The following is a 20208-nucleotide window of genomic DNA, read 5'->3' as shown; positions in this document are numbered from 1 at the left end:
CCTCGTGTTTGACTTGGCTGTGAGCTGATCATAAAAAGTGTTTATTGATACTTGTTCGTGGTTTAAACGTTACATGTCAACAAAACCAAATATGCACCGTTGTGCATTCATCATTTTGCTGTAATAGAATGAATGCTGGCACAGGCCACCAGGTTAGTCGGATGATTGCAAGCTCTTGAGGGCTAACATTATTCAAAGTCGCCGCTGTTAATTTAACACAAATGTTTGCCGAGCAGTTTGAAAATGCATCATAATCCATGTTTTTATGAATGACATGAGGGCTGGCCTTTTTCTCCCAGAAACCTCCATGATTGACTGTGTATGCAGCTTGTGGACAGCATAGTTGACCTTCATGACTCTTTTGGACTCTGGTCATAATTGAACAGTTTTGAAAAGTACTTTCCTGTCCAATACTTCATTGTATCAATCCAAATATTTGGCATTGAGAGTGTTTTTCCAGAAAACAGCAGAATCAGATGTGGCTCATAACCTATTAAGAAAAGTTAAACACAAACAATGAGCTGCGAAAATGTCAAGGGAAAGTGAAATAATTGCTTTGTTCTGGCAGAACAAAATTCAAAATGAAAAATGGAAACATTTTGATCCGTGTTTCAACATTTTCCTGAATTCTTAAAGCACAGAGTTTACTTATAAAGCAATACAAGAACATCCCAATGATGTTAACATTTTTAGATGATGCGGGTAAAAAAAAAATCAATAAATCGAATAATAATCATAACAGTTATAAAAAAAACTTAAAGTTTAAGCTACATGCTATTATGCTGTTTTGTGTGTGTGTGTGTGTGTGTATATATGTATATATATATATATAATATATAGTTTTTGCGATTACTACTCATGCAGTAAGCCAGACATATTTTTGTCACACACATTTGACACACACATTTTTTGTCACATTTTGAAGTACTGTACCAAAGAAGCAAACCTAACGTAAGTCCTTGAAACCCAAATAAAAGTCTGAAGGCCAATTGAATTAATATTTAGCCACAGTTCTGCTCACGTTGTTGTGGCGCTGTGTGTATATTATGCTTGCAAATTCAGATTATATGTTGTTTTTTCTCGCCACTGTGTCCCAAAACTCACAGAATCTCTGTCATAAACTTTCATGGCACTGTGCAGCAATAAAAATCAAAGCCAACACCGCTTTTATATGTGCCAAAGTCCAGTTTGAGAGTTAATCAGAGCAATGCAATGTTTTTTTTTTCTGTGGGAAAAAGCATGTTATGAATAAGTAAGCACCTCTACTAGAGTACAGACCGCCACCAAGGCCACATGATCCAACTTTGGAACCGTTCATTCATACGACATTTCGTTAGTACGTTTTAAATAGTTTGCATTGTTATGACTTCTAAAAAAAACAACAGCGACATGGAATTTGTGCAAGCTCACTTTTGTTAAGAATCTTGAGGCATATATTTAATTGTGGCGGCACGGTGGTCGACGGTATAGCACGTCCGCATCACACTGCAGCGATGCAGGCTTCAAATCCGACGTGGTTATTCTCCAGGTACTCCAGTTTACTCCCACATCCCAAAAAGCATGCATGGTAGAACGCGCCAAATTGTCCCTCAGTGTGAGTGTGAATGGTTGTTTGTCTCTGTGTGCCCTGCGATTGGCTGGCAACCAGTTTAGGGTGTACCCTGCCTACTCCCCGAAGACAGCTGGGATGGGTTCCAGATAATGGAAGGATGGATTTTTCATTTGGATTGAAGTGCAAATTGCACCACTTAATGGGAAGGTTCCACTGTATTTATTTGCAGATGATCCATGCGTGCAAGACTGTGTGAGGATACGAGACCCATTCTGGGTCATTGTTTTCTTTTTTCCAACCAGATGTTAAGCAGCAGTCACGTTCCCCTTTCGAAATTGTCAAATCGGCTTGGAAATAGCCCAAGAGACACTTGTTTGCATGAAGTGTGGACAGCATACAACAGTCAGCTGAACAGTAAAAAGGTGTTGCAAATCGGTTATTTGTGGAGAAAGAATAACCTCATAGATGAACACATAGCTGTTTTTGTACCGGACAACCCAAAAGTGGCAACAACTGCAGACTAGTAGGGAACATTCATACATACGCCGACCGATCAGATAGGAGGGAAGGAAAATAACATGTGAAATGTTCCCACATGTTGGGGCTGAATGGAGAGTACTCACACACACTCACATGAGTTGTGTTCAAGCCAGCCCCAGGATATTTAAGCCAGCATAAACATAACCTTTTTTCTCCTCTCTCTCTCTCTCTCTCTCTTTCTCTCTCTCTCTTTCCCTCTCTCTCTTCCCTAGCTGTCTAGCAGCTGGTGTTAAAGAGAATGTGACTTTGTGGGCGAGAAAAATCTGATAACATTGTCTGTGCAAAACGAGAAGTCGGTGAGTCTGGTGGATCTATTCACCGACAGCCAAGACCGGCCTGAGCTCACTTGCGCAGACGCTCAGGAAGATGTGAAAGTTACCAGCTAGCACGGGAGGGAGAAAGCCATGTTGTTTGGCTTGGACGTTGCTAATGAGCCCATTCATTAAGCATCGCTGCACAGATGTGCTGAACACGCTTAAGCCTGATTATGTTTGGGCTAAAATCTACAAGTCGGCTCAGACTACTGTCAAGTACTACCTGTGAATATCAGGTCTAGAAGTAAACCTGTGATGCATGTCTTTTTGTGCATATTCCTGGCGTTAGACCAAACCTCCGATGTCACGATTTGGTAAAGTTATGATTTTTTTTTCACCAATCTGTGCTATTGGTTAATCCACATGTAGGTGCTATTTTTTTTAACAAATTTAATACCCAATCTCAAGTGTGGAAAATGCCTCACGTTCTTTGGCGATGAAATGCTAATAGTTGAACAAACATGGAGTTTTTGGGGTCTCCTGAAAAGTGACCACTTTGGATTCTGCCCACCGACAGCGATAAGCAAACATTTATTCTTATTCACTGAGTGGCTAACTCAACTTTAAATCACTGAACAAAGCTTACCCATTGCAGGGAATTAAAAATGTGAAGCTCATGTGAGCTGTAGTTGAGACTGTGGGGCAAATTTGAAATTTCTCTCTCTCTCTCTCTCTCTCTCTCTCTCTCTCTCTCAATTTTTATGGAACAAATATTTGAAAATAAAGATTGTACATGTCGATTAGTTCGTTTCTCCACCGCAATTATGTTCATTTCTCCATTGCAGTCATCAGGCACCAGTGTCATGGTGGACATCGCAGTGATGGGAGAAGCGCATGGACTGATCACAGACCTGCTGGCTGACCCCTCACTGCCCTCCAACACCTGCACCTCACTCCGGGCTGTCAGCAGCCTGCTCACCACCCAGCTCACCTTCCAGCCCTTGCACCGGCCACGCCCCGCTCCCCTGCTTAACCCCTTCGATGCCTACGTCTACTCCGACTCCGAGGAGGGACCCGAGAAGGGAGAGAAGACGTCCATCCATAAGGTCAGGAAATTCATGGAGGCAACATGTGGTGCAAATCACGATTTGAGAATTGGGCCCAAACATTCAAATGTATAGTTGTCTTTGGGAAGTATGTGAAATTACCCTTAGATGGAACTGCGGTGCACCGTATTATGGCCCAAATGATTTAAAGGGCACAAATCGTTCTACGCACATGTTAATCTTTGAGCCCGTCTGCCCGCTAATGGCTGCTGCTGCCTCTCAGACCTTTTAGCATCAAATGAAGGAAGTGTGTTTTCATAGAGTTGAGTGAAGAAAAATAGAGCATGTCTACTGCTTCTCCCTTTCATAGCCACAGCTGTGTCAACATGACAGATGTGCAGAAGTCCGATGTGTGCTTGCGTGTGCGCGCGCAGCAGAAGAAAGAGTCAAAATGGTTGCAAAGACACACGAGCGTGTGTTAAAAAGTTGGATGTCAAACACAATTGATACCTTTTTAGTGCGTTTTTGAAAGCAACGCCCATCCTGGCTATCCGTAGATGAACCTAATCACATTGTCTGGACTCGTAGGAGTGACCCCTGAGTCTGCACTTTTTCAGACTCCTCAGGATGACGATGTCCAACTCCGTGTAAGAAGAGAACTGCAGGAGGGAAGTTAGTGAGCGATGAAATTTATCCTCCAAAAAGTCAGCTGTCACTGGCTTTTGTGCTTTTGGCCAAGAGCAGGATGTTGGCTCTTCAAACTTTGCTTTTTTGTTCAACAGAGACAAACAGAATCTCTGCTTTGACATTTCGGTTTCAAACATCGCATCCATCTCCATCCATCCATTTTCTACACCGCTTATGCTGTTTTGGTTTCTGGGGACGGGGAGACTATTCCCAGCTGAATGAAAGGCAGACTATGCCCTGGATTGGCTGTAAATCAATCACTGGGTGCATTTGAAGACAACAATTCACACTCACACTCACATTCGCACCGTCACTGAGGAAGGAATTAATTATTTGCTGCAGTGAAGTCAGGTGAGCCAGACCAGCCTCGAGCATTAAGCAGACATTAATCTAGTTTTCATGCTCAATGCAAGTCTCGTGCAAATCGCGGTCCAACTGTGCGCCTGGGGTGAGTTTGCTTTCTTTCTTTCTTTCTTTCTTTCTTTCTTTCTTTCTTTACATCCCTGTTTGCTGTCAGTTAGCTTTGCATCGAGCTAATGAGGTAAGAGCTAATGAGGTAATTAAAGTGTCTTTTTGTTGCATTAAAAGAAAAGTAAAGAAAGAGGCGATTGCGCCGTTGTGGGTGTGGACACAGCCAACTTGTTTCCTGGTCAATAAAAGGCTTTCCTCTCATTCCCTTTAAATTCAGGTCAAAGGTCTACGTGGCGGAAGCATAAACCGACATAATTGGAGTGCATGCACCAAGTATACTTTATAAGGAACTGCAAGGAGATCTCCACTTGCGTATGATGTAAGGTTGGCTGCGGTAAAGTAAGACCATCTTCCACCCCCGATTGTACAATTGTGTGTGACCTTCTTTCGGCTAAAGTATAGTCGACTTTTAGCCACCAACCTCTCAGGTGGGCGAAGGGCATGTAAAAGAAATCGCGAGGTATTTATGGAATTCAGAATTGCACCATAGTCTATCCTTAAGCTAAGCTAACAGTGCAGTAAAGTCAATATTACAGTCAATGTTAGCATGATAAACCCTGTCATGCTGGGTCATAAATATGAAGTCATCAGTTGAAAAGCATGAAATTGAAATGGGCCTTCGTTTGCGGTGTTGGGAACTTTGAAATGTCTTAATTCAAAACCATCTTAAACCAAGGACGTGACTCCGGTTGTCATTAAATGTCTTGTGTTTACCCAATTGACACGACTATCGACAAGCTTGAGATGAATGAGATCAGTGAAATGATGTAAGAGAAAATATCTGAACAGTATAGATCCACACGTCTTCAAACTACCGTTCAACATTTTAGTTCAATACCTCTGACAGTTGTTGTATTGCTGACATCGTGTGGATGACAATGTAGGGTTTGTGTGTATTCAAATCTAAATGCTAACATGAAGGAGAAGTTGAGAAAAAGCGGCGTGTGTGACGGATCGTGTGTTTTTGCGAGCTTCCTATGCTTTGAATGGGCTCATTCAAGATTCAGAGCCAAAATATTTATTGGTATTGAGAGTGCGAGAAGCAGAGAGCGTTTGGCATGACATGATGTTTGGAAAAGAGAAATGTCGAGATGATCTGGGAATAAGCTTTACCTCTTCAAGATGGGAGTTATTGTAAATTTCCCCAGTGTGGGACGAATAAAGGATATCTTATCTTATCTTATTTTCAAACAAAACAATTCCTGACCCTTGTTGGTTTGATTTCTTCATGACATTTTCTTTTTGCGCCTTCATCTTCCTTTCTGCGTGCAGCGTCTGAGGCGGAGTCTCCACCCGGGTCTCCTGAGGAGGATCTCCTCCACGTGGACCACCACCACCTCCGCCACAGGCCTGCCCACAATTGAGCCAGGACCTGTGCGAAGGGACCGCAGCACCAGCATCAAACCCTACCACGAAACACTCACGTGCAGGTAGTCGAGCGCCGCACGGCTCCGCGTATCCTCAGAGGCCACCTTTTAGTCATACGGAGCCTTTTGGGGGGGGGGGGGGGGGGGCTCGCTCTATTTCCAGAATCACATGCTTCATTAGATCATACTTTGCCAGACAGTGATGCTAAACTGCAAAGCAAGACCCCTCGTAATTGCTTTTGCATTATGACACGCTACGCCGAGGTTATTAGTTTTATTCCCAGTGGTGCGGCTGTAGTTTTACCGAACGCATCAGTGTGACTGCGCAGGCATTGCCACAGTAGTTCACAAAAAAAAAAAGGAGGCATGTGTGCAACCAGAGCCCGGAATGGAAAGAAGGCCCACAGGCAAAGGCATTAACCTGAATAACTAAGACACGCATAAACTCCCAGCGCATTAGTGCAAAAGATAGCACGAGAGCCTAGTCCATGAATGGGCCTCAAGCGCCTGTCATGTCTATAATGTGTGGTTTGGTGTGGTGTGGTGGGTTTGTAGAAGCTGAAGGTTTGGAAGCAAGTTGAGATGCATTCATGTGAGAGGATTAATCCGTGTGGTTTAGGTTGCACTTCAAACGTTAAAGTTGACGACTGCGTTTTGTTCGGAAAGAATTGCAAAAACAAGTCAGGACAGCTGGCGTGCCACTTTTCTTACAAGTAACGGCCACAAATGCATTTCTTTTTTACGGCATGTGATCGGTGCAGAAATGGTATTCTTTGCAGGTTTGGGGTTGACTACACGATTATGTTTGGATTAATCCAGGACAGCTGAGCGTGTTTTTGAATCAGTGCTGCCGAGTCAAGATTCATTTCCAAAGATCGCAGCTCCGTGTGTGTGTGTGTTTGTGTGTGTGTGTGTGTGTGTGTGTGTGTGTGTGTGTCTGCGTGCTTAAATATGATCTACAGGACATACTGCGGGGCTTACAATATTATTCTTTCAATGTGCAAACAATACTCAAGCAGCCATAGATCACTCCCTCGTGTTTTTGTCTTGCAATTGGTTCAAGCCTTGTGAGACTTTCCTTGAGTATTAATTACTGTTGGTAGCCTCCACCATCATCATTGTGTCACTTTTGATTTCCACCATCGACTCCCAATATTCACCAAATGAAAATATTTTTATATTCCATCCATCAAAATGTGTTCACGATTGAACCTCTGAAGTCAAATGTAAGTCATAAAACTTTCAAATCTGACCCATTTTGGGGAGTTCCAACCTGTCATGCATGCTGTCACACATCATCTCACTTGAGCAAGCACCCAAAAAATACGTTTTTTTTTGTTCAACCGTAATTCTATGTAATATTGCCTGAGATGTCACCATATCTCGCTAAAAGATCTCAATTCACAAAGCATCCATGAATTTAGTCAGTGTATGCTTTTTTGCTTTCTTTCTTTTGCATATATATATATATATATATATATATATATATGTGTGTGTGTGTGTGTGTATATTTATTTATTTTTTGCAAGACTTATTCCGAAAAAAGAAGCAACTTCAGCAAACGTTATCAATTTGGAGGAGAGAGTTTGGTTTCTTTTCTCTTGTGTTTCTGTGGTGATTAGTTACTGGCAACCAATCCAGGCCATATCTCGCTTCATGCCCTACTCAAAAACGACAAGCTGTACAGTACAGTAGTACCTCTACTTACGAATGTCTCCTCATAGGAAATGTTCAAGTTACAAAACGGCTCCACACGAAATATTGCCTCTTTTTACGAAATAAATTTCAAGATGCAAAAGGTAAAAATGCAGTTCGGGCTGCTAGTCGCAGCTCTGAGTTTCCTGAACACAACATACTTAGAGCTGGTCTGCCTTTGGCCATTACCTATATCTTTCTGGCATCCCATTAGGGACTCTCCTGAATGTGTCTGTGTGTAGACAAGATAGATCTGTGTCTATGCAGCGTCCTCGTCATTCGCCCCTCAATCCATGAGGTGTTCCGATAGTTTTACGTAAATGTGAATTACCCCGAAAATGTGTTCACCAGTTGGGCGATAGCTCACTATGCTGATGACTGCCTTGGACATTTTCGATGGATTATTAAAAGCCGACCAAAGCAAACGTTCTAGGATCAGTACTTTCCAAAACGCCAGACAAAAACGACTTCTCAGAGAGAACAAACTAAGGAGGGCAAAAAACGATGAGGACGCAGTTAAAAGTTGACCATCATTTTTTTTTCCTTTCCTCTATTCTTTGGGTATTTTTTTTTTACATTATGCACTACTCTCATTTATTGTGCAATAATCTGATTAGAACATGTATTTGTTACATATTGTGATGCATTTTTATGCTTTGACATTTATGTCAGAATTTTAGGGGGGGGGGCAGATTAGGGCATTTACGTGGAAAACACATCTCTGCTTGCAAAATTTTCGGAAGAAATTTCTTCCAGAACCAATTATTTTCGTAAGTAGAGGTACCAAATGCAAAATCAGAACAAAACGCAAACATTTTCAAAATCAGAACAAAACGCAACAGTTTGTAGCGGACTTGAGCCTCCATGTCAGTCTATTCACTTAGCTTAGAGTGCAGGTGTGGGTGAGTAGGCGGGCGGTGGCATTCTGGATGTACTGTAGTTTATTGAGGAGTTTGGAGGTTTTACCATAGAGAATGCTATTGCAGTAGTCAAGGCGGGAGGTGATGAAGGCGTGGATGAGGGTTTGAGCAGCGTTGAAAGAAAGTGATGGGCGGAGACGAGAAATGTTTTTGAGGTGGAAGAAAGCAGTTTTGGTGGTTTGGGTGATGTGTTGATCGAAAGAGAGGTTATTATCAAAAAGGACACTGAGGTTGCGACAGTGAGAGGAGGGGGACAGGGTGAAGTTAACTATAGTGATGGTAAAGTTGGTGGTTGTTTGGGTGAGGGACCGAGGACCGATTATAAGCAGTTGAGATTTAGTACAGTTAAGAGTGAGAAAGTTTGTTTGCAACCAGGATTTGACATCTGAAAGACAGTTAGACAGGGTGGAGTGGGTTGTTGGGGTAAATGATTTGGTGGATATGTACAATTGGACATCATCAGCGTAGCAGTGGAACTGGAGACCATGATGACGTATGATTTGGCCGAGGGGTAAAAGATAGAGAATGAAGAGAAGTGGACCAAGCACAGAACCCTGGGGGACACCTTGGGACAGTGGGGCAGTGTAGGAAGAGCAGTTGTTTATGTGTATGAATTGTTTCCTGTCTGTGAGATAAGAGTGTAGCCAGGTAAGGACTTTGTCGGTGATGTTTAGGGATTGTAGGCGAGAGAGTAGGATGGAATGGTTGATGTGGTGTCAAAGGCAGCTGTAAGGTCAAGAAGGATGAGGATGGAGAGTAGGCCGGAGTCAGAGGCAAGGAGGAGGTCATTGGTGATTTTAAGGAGGGCTGTTTCAGTGCTGTGTTGTGTGCGGAATCCAGATTGAAATTGTTCAAAAAGGTGGTTGTTGTTTAGGTAGGTTTTAATTTGAGATGTGACGGCACGTTCTATGACTTTGGACAGAAAGGGGAGGTTGGAGATGGGTCGAAAGTTGCTCATGATGTCATGGTTGAGTCCGGGTTTTTTGATGATGGGGATTATGGTAGCCAGTTTGAGTGATATATATATATAATATAATATAGGCTCTTAAGTGATTCTCACTGTTGGTCACAACCAATTCAAATAAATATGATGAGCACACATGGATGAAAGGAGTGCTTTTTGTTTGCCATCTTTGGAAAAAGCAGAGCCACGCTCGAGACTTGTGTCACCGTCGTGCGATGACATCATTTTGGGGAAGTAAGAGTCCACTTTATTTGAAAGGGTGCTTCCTATATAGGAAGCACCTTTTCATTGCTCCTTGACTAATGACCTTTTTCACAAAAGATGAAGGAAAGGTAAAAGTGAGGTCATTAAGACTTTCCTCTGTGTTAAGGACAGTGAAGGATTTGTGATCGTAAATATTGAATTATAGATTAATGCTGATTTGTTGACTCTGATCGTTGTCCAGTGAGGAAGCGTCTCTCTTAACAACACTTCACACCACAAGATAATCTTTTAGACACATCTGATAATTGGACCTTCGATGATGAAGATGTACGGTGTTGGGTAGTTTGCAGCCTCTCTGTGGTGTGTTTACACAATGACTGTGCGTTACATGAGCACATTGTGTAAATGTAAGCACACTGAGCGGCTCTTGTGCACAGGGGCCTACTTTGACTGCTCTTTAGGCTCCGCTCAGCTCAACTGCAGCAGGCTCTAGCTATGACCACTTAAGGTGGTGTGAGTATAAACAAACACCGCAGGCTCTCCCCTGTCACCAGAACCCCACAATTATTACACACATTGGATACACAGTCACGAGCGCATTTTGGCAAAAAAAAACCAAACAAAACTGGAGTGTACCGAGGTGGCTCCGGGTTTACTTGACTGCGCATGAGAGCGCTCTCATATTTATTTAATTTAGGCAGCTGTAAAGTTTATTTAAACATCCCAAGTACTCTGGATCAAACTTTGAGGTTCTCTTTTTTTTTAATTCAACTCTTGAATTCCATCATCTTAATGAGGTGAGTGCCTTGAGGTAACCTGTGCCATCGGAGCAGAATCATGACTATAATTTATTGAGTCATTGAGGAGAACGCATTGTTGAGCATGTGGCTTCAATTTCCTTCTCTGCTTCATCAACATCATCATCATCTTTAAAATCTTAATTAGGCATTAAGCCTGTTTTCCTTACCACCTCTGTATCCCCATGATGTCATCTTACGCGGACTACATAGAAATAGAAATAGGAATAACATCGGCCTCAAAGCCGCAATGCATGTTTTTATTATCAGGTGAATGAAGAGAAACCCGTCCACATTGCTCAGCTGCATGCAGCTGCTGTGCTCTTTATCTTCTTTGCGTCATCTGGCTCAAAGGGAGAGTGGATTACTGGAAGCAGAAGTAATGGCCACGGTGTTTATTGCGGCCTGGCCAATGTCTGATTGGGCCACGGACCAAAGCTAGTTTGTCAGTGTGTTGTGATTGGTTTGACATTAAAACTTCAGCGGAGAGTGAGGGGAGGGCGTAAAGGCTAGCCGGGATGCTTCAAAAGCATTCTATCAAACACCATGGGAGGACAATATAAATGATGATATCATGTGGATAATAGTTAACTTTTGTCACGCACTCTTTTTACCTCATGCTATCCAGACAGAAGTATGATTTAATTCGCCACGGTGCAGTTTTGGGGGAATGTAGACTTGGTCCATAATGTGCCACACAACAAATGTAATGACCGGCTGACTTGCACTATTTACAGATGCCCGTGCAGATTCAGGACGCGCTTGCGATCAAAGCAAAGTCACCTGATACCTGGCCGCGTGCGAACACGTCCGCCGTTCTTATTTTCATTCTGCGCCGAGGCCTCAATGTCAGTCGCCGAGCTTATTCTGCTGCATTCGCAGAATAGGAAGCACGGCTGCCAGTTTTTCAACTTTCATTAAAAGTCAAACCTTTTACGCCAAGCACTCCTGCCTCGCGGGGACCCCACTGACAATAAGGCGCTAGCTGTTCGCCCGCCAAACGATCCAAACTATTTTATATTCCGCACCTGCTAGACATTACGCGCAGCGGTCCGACCTGGCCGCGCAGACACAACAGAACTCTTTGTTTGGACCTCGGAACCATTAGTCTCAGGTGGCCGCGGTGCAACTCGCCAAACAATTTATCGGCGGGAGATAGGGAGCCACACTGCATGCCTATGAGCTTCTTGCGACACCGCTCTAACGGCATGCAAATTCGGCAGGTTTTACAACATTTGGGTCAAGGTATTTGAATTGGAAACACCTGCAGATTGACAATAGCCATAATGGGGAAACACTTGGGAACTGATTGAGAGGCTCCCCGTCATGATTTATTATATTTTGAATGGACTCGTAATTCTTGGGTGTCATTCCCGAGCAGCACCCAAGATCAGAGTATGCTGACTGTCCTTTTTAATTTATTTGTATCGTCATCCATTATCGTCGCTATTCTTTTTTTTTTCTCCCTTCTCGAAACATCTGCACAAGCAGTGTTTGTTCAAGCGTTGACAGGAAAAAAAATACTTAAAGGGATCCCTCATTAACTTTTTCCTGTCAACGTCTTCCAAGTGCTTTGACATCCAAGACAGATATATTGGATGGAATCCGTCCCGATTCTTCAACTCAGCTGCTGACAGCAAACGCCTGTACACTTTCTTTTTACTACATGCAAACACGTGTACTATTCTCGGTCTGCCCCCCCCCCCACCCCCACCTCCCAAGTGCATTCGGCTGAATGTGTCCAGCCTATTTGAAGGCTTATGTCGGATTTTAATTGGTTTCTTCAAGCATTGTGTTGACAATATTTTCAATATATATTTTTTAATATGACAAATATTTGTTCAACGTCCCGATTCTTCTTTTCTACAGTTGTGGACGACCATACAACAGACTGAGCCACGGGGAGGGCTCAATAGACAAGGGAGACAGGATACCACGCTCAGGTACGCTCTGTAAAGGTTACATTTTCACTTTGAAATTGGTGTGCTTATAACAGCATTTGAGATCTCAGCATACATAGTGCAGCTTACTTTTTATTTATATCGAAGCTATGACATTTTTCCTGGGGGGGAAAAAGTAAAATAAAGCCCATGGAACATGAATTCAGACTGAGAACAATATAGTGTATTGAGCTAATGTTTTCTCATCCTTGTCCTTGGCTCACAATTTCTGGCTGTACTTTGTGTTTGGAAAAATGCTCTGAGCGAGCAATAGCAAAATAGCGAGGTAAAACTGCAACAGATTAATTTATGATCACAAATGAAAAGCGGCGATAGTTGAATCTGCAATAACCCAATTGCAAAGTAGCGAGGGAACTGTCGACTGTATTCCAGTCAAGGGAAGCTTAAATACGATATATGGTCACGACTCGAACATATGGGGATTTTGAAGACATAAATAAGATGTATAGTGTAGAAATTTGATTGACAGTTCAGCGTGGTGTGTTTTCGGTACATTCAGCGGAACGCCTGGATTGTTCACATTTATTTTAAAGCATCATTTTACGTACAAAATACTTGGCCATACTTTTAATCATTCAAATTCAGCACACGTATAGACAACACTCTTCTCTGGGGTGTATCATATTTGTCGAACATATTTTCACTTTACAGCTTTCTGTCATCCCAAACTACTTTTGAACTGACCCCATTGTTACAATATTAACATTTGTTGTACGACTTTTCTGGTGCAATTTGTACGTGCAAGAAGGTCACAAAAGACTGACGGCAACATCAATAAAATTACAAATTAATCGCTTTTTAACAATGGTAAAAAGTTCCATGTCCAAAAATTAATCCTACTATCTCTCAAGACAGTCCTAGCCAATGTTCTAACTGTGAATTATTTGGTTGCACGAACACCTCTTAGCCATGTTTTGCCACTTTATTTGTGTCCAATAAAAAGTCCGTTTAACTTAAAGCAATTATCAGGGTAAATATGAATTATGATAAGTTTGGGCTGTAACGGTAGATACTTTTCATTCGACAGCTATGGCAACTATAAATCTACGTACTACTACTACTAACATTAAACAATTTAGATTTGCATTGTAGTGCACTGTTCATGTTATTGCATCCCAATAATTTGATGATCCCCCTCGCTCTAAAAAATTAAATTAAAATATATTAATTTTGATATTAGAAGAGGACCCAGATCTGATGTGTTGTTTGTTAATGCCTCTAGTAACAGCTGAGGATCAAGTAGTCGTGTCATCAGACTATGACAGCACCCACGAAGCCAACCACAGTGACAGCAGTGATGTAGCACACGCGGAGGAGGACACAGAAGAAGGAAAAAAACCCTCCCAGAATGTCATTCTCCACCCGCTAATACCTCCTGAGGTAAGACGGGAAGCCATAAAGACCCCTTAAATGGCCCTCAGGGCGACATCTGTGGACAACGCAGTTTTTCTGTCATGAACAAACGCCCCATTTTCATCATGTGTCACATGAACAGGACAAACCCATTCTGGCCCCAGAGCCGCTATTAATGGAAGATTTAGAGCCTATGATGGGTCAGCTCAACAATTGGAACTTTCCTATCTTCGCCTTGATGGAGAAGACTAACGGCAAATGTGGACGAATCCTAAGTCAGGTGAGACAGTCATTCGAGGGGTCACCATGAATCATGAATCTCACTCATCATGAGAGTTGCGTGTGCTGAAGCCTACCACAGCCGACTTTGGAAGAGAGGAGGGAGTGCATCTTTGACTGGTTGCCACCTAATTGCGGAGCACATATACTGTAGACATTGACACAGATGACGTTTGTTTCTCACATTATGTTTTGAAAATGTGGGAGTAAGCCCAAGAACCCAATGAAGATGCATGCAAGCACGAGGAGGACATAGAGACTTTACACGGGGAATCCAGAGCCAAAATTTGAACCCTGAGGCCGACGTGCTAACCACCAGTGGTCAATATAAACTGGTTCTCAGGGCTGTCAAATCTGAAATTTGGGGGATTTTTTGATAAGATTGAATTCACTTTTAACTGAATATTTTCTTTTAAGATGTAGAACAGCATTACATGTAATTGAACCTGTGCTAATTATGAGGCAATAATCAGAAAATTTTGTGAAATAAATTTAAATATTTTGACGCTTCACCTAAATATTGATAGCACAAAGCACAGCTGCTTTGTGCTATCAATTCTTGAATTTATATTGAAAGTGTTTGAACTTTTGCAAATCTTTGAAAGTACAAGAAGCGTACAAACCACCCCCCCCACCTGTGCTGCGACTGGTGATGTGATATGGGCAGCTCCGTGGTATAGGGACCCGCACATCTGCCTCACAATCTGGATGCACTTGGTTTCCATCTCTGCTGGACAGAGTTTGCATTGCAGTTTTCCAAAGTCACGTGTGACCTGCCAATTTTGAACTCTGAAACTGCCCATCTTTGTGAATAGGTTGTTTGTCTCAATGTGCGACCAGTCCAGGGTGTACCCCACCTCTTGCCCAAACTTTGCTGGGATAAACTCCAGCTCACCAGTGACCCGATGAGGGCAGGCAATATCGAAATTGGATGAAGGTGCAATTATGTTTTCTTTTTTGTCCCCCCCCCAGGTCTCTTACAGGCTTTTTGAGGACACTGGTTTGTTTCAGACCTTCAAGATTCCGATCCAAGAATTCATGAACTACTTCCATGCCCTTGAGAATGGTTATAGAGACATCCCATGTAAGCTTGTACAAATCCACTCGGCTTATGTTACATTCAGGACCTTCACCAAAACCAAATCATCCGCTCAGAAAGATTGCATTGTTCGTTATCCTTAATTGGGTTCAACTACAACTTTTTAGAGGGATAAGCAACTCCACACTGCCCCCTGGTGGAAAATGATAAACTGACTGTTGTTCCCTGACTCAGATCACAATCGGGTGCACGCCACAGATGTGCTCCATGCAGTCTGGTACCTCACCACACAACCGGTTCCGGGTCTACCCAACTTCATTGCTGACCACAGCTCTGCAAGTGACTCAGGTGTGTCCCATCGGTATACACCGCACATGTCATTTGTTGTCTTTCGCCATCACGCGTTATAGCACTTGTTCGTAGTAGGATTATGGGTGAGCTGGGGCCTGTCACAACTGACTTTGGGAGGGAGGTGGGGGGAATGGTCGCCAGTCCACTGCAAGGCACATCTGATCAAATAACTATTTCTACTCACACTTATATATAAAACACAAGTGTGTGTATATATATATATATATATCAATTAGCACATTACCGGTACTTTTTCAATTGGCCTGTACAGATTTCAAATAGGGGTTCAAATACGCGCTGTGGCCTTATGTATTGACTTTACATGTTCTCTCAGTCCTCACATTTGTCATCATTTTCAAAGGGGTATGGTCACATTAAAACATGCTGTGATGAATTAGCTACGATCTCAAGAAGCATTGTTTATATGTGTGCGTGTGTGTGTATGTATACTGTATATATATATATATATGTATGTGTATATATATATATATATACAGTATATTATACACACACACACACACACACACACACACACACACACACACACACACAATTTCTATCTACCAAGAGCGTAACTTATAAGGCATCTAATTTTTGTTTCTGAGAGGAACCTTCAGGAGTATCTTTTTTCCTCCCCGCTATTCAAAGTTTGTCTTATCTTATTCAAGCTTAGGGCACTTCCATTCACATAGCAAAACTATTTGAAGTCCTGAACAGCATGAAATTGCAGGCAGATTAGAATTTCCTCACAACCATATTTTCATAACCTCATTCATATGCCTTACTAACTCCTTCTCTTTGATCCACGCACGAGTGGATTTGAAGGTTCAAAAAAGTGTTTTTTTTTTTCTCTGTGTGCACGTCTACGTGTGTGTTTTTCCAAATCTGTACCCTTGAAGCACAATACGTGTGTGTGTGCGCAAACCTTGGCACCCTGTTCTTCACCTTACTCCCTTTGTTTGCTTCCCCTGTGGCCAGACTCCGACAGTGGAATAACTCACAGTCATATGGGCTTCCTGGTGTCAAAGACATACACTGTGTCAGAGAACGGTTATGGCTGCTTATCTGGCCTCATACCGGCTCTGGAGCTTATGGCTCTCTACGTGGCTGCTGCCATGCACGACTACGACCACCCCGGGCGGACCAACGCTTTTCTCGTGGCTACCAGCGCCCCACAGGTATAGTTTGAATGGAAATGGTCGTATGGCCATGCACGTTGACGGACAGCAAGAGAAAGCCAGAGTGTCTGTGGGGAATCCACCCCAGAAGGGCGAAAATAGAGACTGTCACTACTTACTACTGTGCCGCAAAACCAATTTGAGTAAATTTGCGCTGAATATTGGATAAATACAGTAGATTACTTTATTTACTCGGGTTGTTTGAAGTAAAGCGTCTAGCTGAAGAAATCTGAGCGCTGGAGTAATTGCCTCACGTTCACCCTTTCAGGGACAGTGGTTACTAGAGCGGACAGCGCATGTTGTCATTATTGGTGCATGAAAGGGTTCAAATAATTCAAACTCCCTATTGGCCGAGTTCAGACTTTTGCTACATTTCTCGTTTTAAAAGAATCATCCAAAATTCTTTTGAACTACTAACGTTTATAATTGCTAAAAAGAAGCCGAAATGTTGTTCGATTTTTAATCGTCAGCTGCCATTATGTGTAAACAGCAAATTTCCAAAGCAGTACTATACAAGTAATTGTGACCAACTTTTCAGCATAGAATCACATTTGCTGTCCTTTTTGAAATGTTGGCAAAATAGTTATAAATTCATAAATAGACCAGGAAGTGCAGTGGAATATTGGTTCACATATATGTCTCGTACATAAGAAGTTCCGGATGTGAATCTCAGCCTCGCGTCTTTCGACATGTACTTTTCATGTTCTCCGCATGTTTGCATGGAATCCCATAAAGAGACAATGTTGACTTGGTTGAAGACTCAGAATTGCCGAGAGGTGTGTAGATAAGTGTCACCGCTTGTTTTAGATCTTCAATCTTTATAAACTACTAGCTGGTTCGCCGCCCTCCGGGCGGCTCATCAGCTAGTTCCTGCGGAAGGCTGGTAAGGTGGTGGTTCGCCGCCCTCCGGGCGGCTCATCAGCTAGTTCCTGCGGAAGGCTGGTAAGGTGGGCCTTCAGCCCACAAAAGTGTTGTTGCTTGGTTCAACTTTTTGTTCATCTTCATTGCTTATCGCGAAAATAAAGAGATGTTTAGCTCTACTAAATAACTAACAATTTCATTGCAATGCTTGTGGGTAGACAACATTTTTTCGCTAAGATGCCCGCGCGATCGTAGTGAGCCACTGCCTGAGCGGCGCAGTGGCGGCGCGCAGTGGCGGCGCGCAGCGGCGCGGTGAAGTAGGTACGTTTTGAAAAGGGACAGACGGAAGGACAGACCGCGTGCGGGACGACGCGCAATATATATATAGATGAATTTAGACATTTTTGTCTACATGTGAAATAAAACAAATTGTTCGTGCCAATATCTCCCCTCCTTTCCACCACATTATCAATGAAATAATTTCTAGTATATATTAAATATACTTGAATTTAAAATAAACTGGACCGGCTTAGTATGTATGCAAGTGTTGTAAAGTGTCAGGGTTTTGTGTCTGTCCAGGCGGTGCTCTACAATGACCGTTCGGTTCTGGAAAACCACCACGCTGCCTCAGCCTGGAACCTCTTGTTGTCCCGACCGGAGTTCAACTTCCTCGTCAACTTGGATCACAGGGAGTTCAAGCGATTCCGTTTCCTGGTCATTGAGGCCATACTGGCCACAGATTTGAAGAAGCACTTTGATTTTCTTGCAGAGTTTAATGCAAAGGTATTCATGCTTTGGATGCTAACAGCCAAAGAGCATTTTTGAGAAGTTTTGCGGATATCACATATTGGATAACTGGTTGCCAGTCCACCACAGGCATACAATGATGGATGATTTAGACCCTAATAGGCATGTTTTCGGAATGTGGGATGAAGTTGGGATACATGGAGAAAAAAAGCCACGAAACACAGGGAGCACATGCAAACTCCACAAAGGAAGGCCAGAATTGAGATTGAAACCTGGAACGTCAGAACTGAGAGGCAGACATACTCACTACTTCTGCCAAATTGTAGCTCTATAAATTACCAAACGATGAATACACATGCACACACACGGATACAGTATGCGAACCTTTTTAGCTCATAAGTTGTGTCTGATGTGACGGCTGCACATGATAATAACACTGTAGCCCTCTTTCAATTTATGCACAACATGGACTGGATTATGTTTTTTTACGCTGAGCACGTTATGACATTATGTCAGCTCTTCATACGCCTGTTGACTTTGCATTGACAGTAGAAACCACATTTGTACGCTTCCATTTCAGTGATACATTATCTCGTGTACATTTACTTCTCCTTCAAATGTTGCATGTGGTGCAAGCGTCATTGTTTTGCCATTTTACCCAGTGGAATGCTCAACTTGGCGCTACCAAGACAAAACAGGGGAGATTATAAAATGAACTGAATGTGTAGGGTTACAAATATAGCAAATAACAGGGGTGTCACATTTAATCAGTCACCTTATTTATTTTTCTATTGATTCCCTAGGTGGGGGATGATCCATCATCAGGCATCGATTGGACCAATGAGAATGACAGGTTGCTGGTCTGCCAGATGTGCATAAAGCTGGCTGACATCAACGGGCCACTAAAGTGTAAGGACCTCCATCTACAGTGGACAGAGGGCATTGTCAATGAGTTCTATGAACAGGTTGGAGAACTCCCCTTGATCAGTGTTGCATATTTCTGGCCATAACCTTGTGCTAATGAAGGTCACACTGCATGTAGGGTGATGAAGAGGCCAATCTGGGCCTCCCCATCAGCCCCTTCATGGACCGAGCCGCACCGCAGTTGGCCAAACTCCAAGAGTCATTCATCACGCACATCGTGGGACCCTTGTGCAATTCTTACGACTCGGCTTGCCTAATGCCGGGACGGTGGGTGGAACCTAAGACGGATGCCGAGGAGCCTGAAAGCACAGAGAACGAGGAGGAGGAGGAGGAGGAAGACACGGCAGAGGAAGACACATCCACCGGCTCGGAGTCATCACGTAAGACAATGTGGTTTTGCTACAACACTAAAGGTCAAGTGTAAAGTAAACCTAGCCAAACGTCTTTCGAGTATCACCTAGGGCTAAAACTCGTTTCCATTGTTAGCGAGTCATTCGGCGAAATGCCTCGGCGCGGTGTGGCAATGACCTGTTAATATTCACACAAACAGTTGTTTGACTGCACAAAAGAAAAGAATACGGCACGCAAATGGACCAAAAAATTGGAACGATGCAGTTTCGTTCTCACAAAGCAAATGAGTTTTGCACCGGTGTCGACGAGTGTTCTTTGTTACATGCACTTTGAAGACCTCTGTGTTCTAAACGGAATTTCAAAAAAGGTAGGTGTGATAATCAATGAATGATTCTGGCTGTTTTTTATGAAAACATTTCATTCAAAGTATTATGCGTGTACATGGATGGAATCCTCTATGAAATAATTCAAACTATATGAGTGCATATGGAATCCTCTGTCATGTTTTGCAACTAATAACGCTGCCGATATAATATGCGGAGTGCCCAACAACACATCAGAACTACCGGTACCTTAGCAATGACAACGTAGGACACCAACACACTTTCACGTGTGCTCTCTGTGCTAGCGGGAATATGTGGACCAAGCAGGTAACCCCATCGTGCGC

At 42.8% G+C, this 20208-nt stretch overlaps 2 protein-coding genes across 4 annotated transcripts in view; one reads left to right on the top strand and one right to left on the bottom strand.

Annotated features, from left to right (window-relative positions):
- The window catches only part of LOC127598052 (tumor protein p53-inducible protein 11-like), an 823313-nt gene that overhangs the window by 724905 nt on the left and 78200 nt on the right, over window positions 1–20208 (bottom strand). The gene's annotated exons all lie outside the window — the stretch shown is intronic.
- The window catches only part of LOC127598037 (cGMP-inhibited 3',5'-cyclic phosphodiesterase 3A-like), an 83724-nt gene that overhangs the window by 59603 nt on the left and 3913 nt on the right, over window positions 1–20208 (top strand). For all 3 annotated transcript variants that reach the window (XM_052061535.1, XM_052061534.1, XM_052061536.1), the window contains 11 exons: window positions 3192–3452; window positions 5823–5980; window positions 12367–12440; window positions 13681–13838; window positions 13954–14091; window positions 15063–15174; window positions 15364–15477; window positions 16459–16658; window positions 18099–18302; window positions 19070–19231; window positions 19309–19570. In XM_052061535.1, the coding sequence (XP_051917495.1) occupies window positions 3192–3452; window positions 5823–5980; window positions 12367–12440; window positions 13681–13838; window positions 13954–14091; window positions 15063–15174; window positions 15364–15477; window positions 16459–16658; window positions 18099–18302; window positions 19070–19231; window positions 19309–19570 (1843 nt within the window). The remainder of the gene's footprint in view (window positions 1–3191; window positions 3453–5822; window positions 5981–12366; window positions 12441–13680; window positions 13839–13953; window positions 14092–15062; window positions 15175–15363; window positions 15478–16458; window positions 16659–18098; window positions 18303–19069; window positions 19232–19308; window positions 19571–20208) is intronic.

This window comes from Hippocampus zosterae, chromosome 3, assembly GCF_025434085.1.
Source record: "Hippocampus zosterae strain Florida chromosome 3, ASM2543408v3, whole genome shotgun sequence".
Lineage (NCBI taxonomy): Eukaryota > Metazoa > Chordata > Actinopteri > Syngnathiformes > Syngnathidae > Hippocampus > Hippocampus zosterae.
The sequence above is the reverse complement of the archived record's forward strand: the minus strand, read 5'-3'. Positions and strand labels throughout refer to the sequence as shown.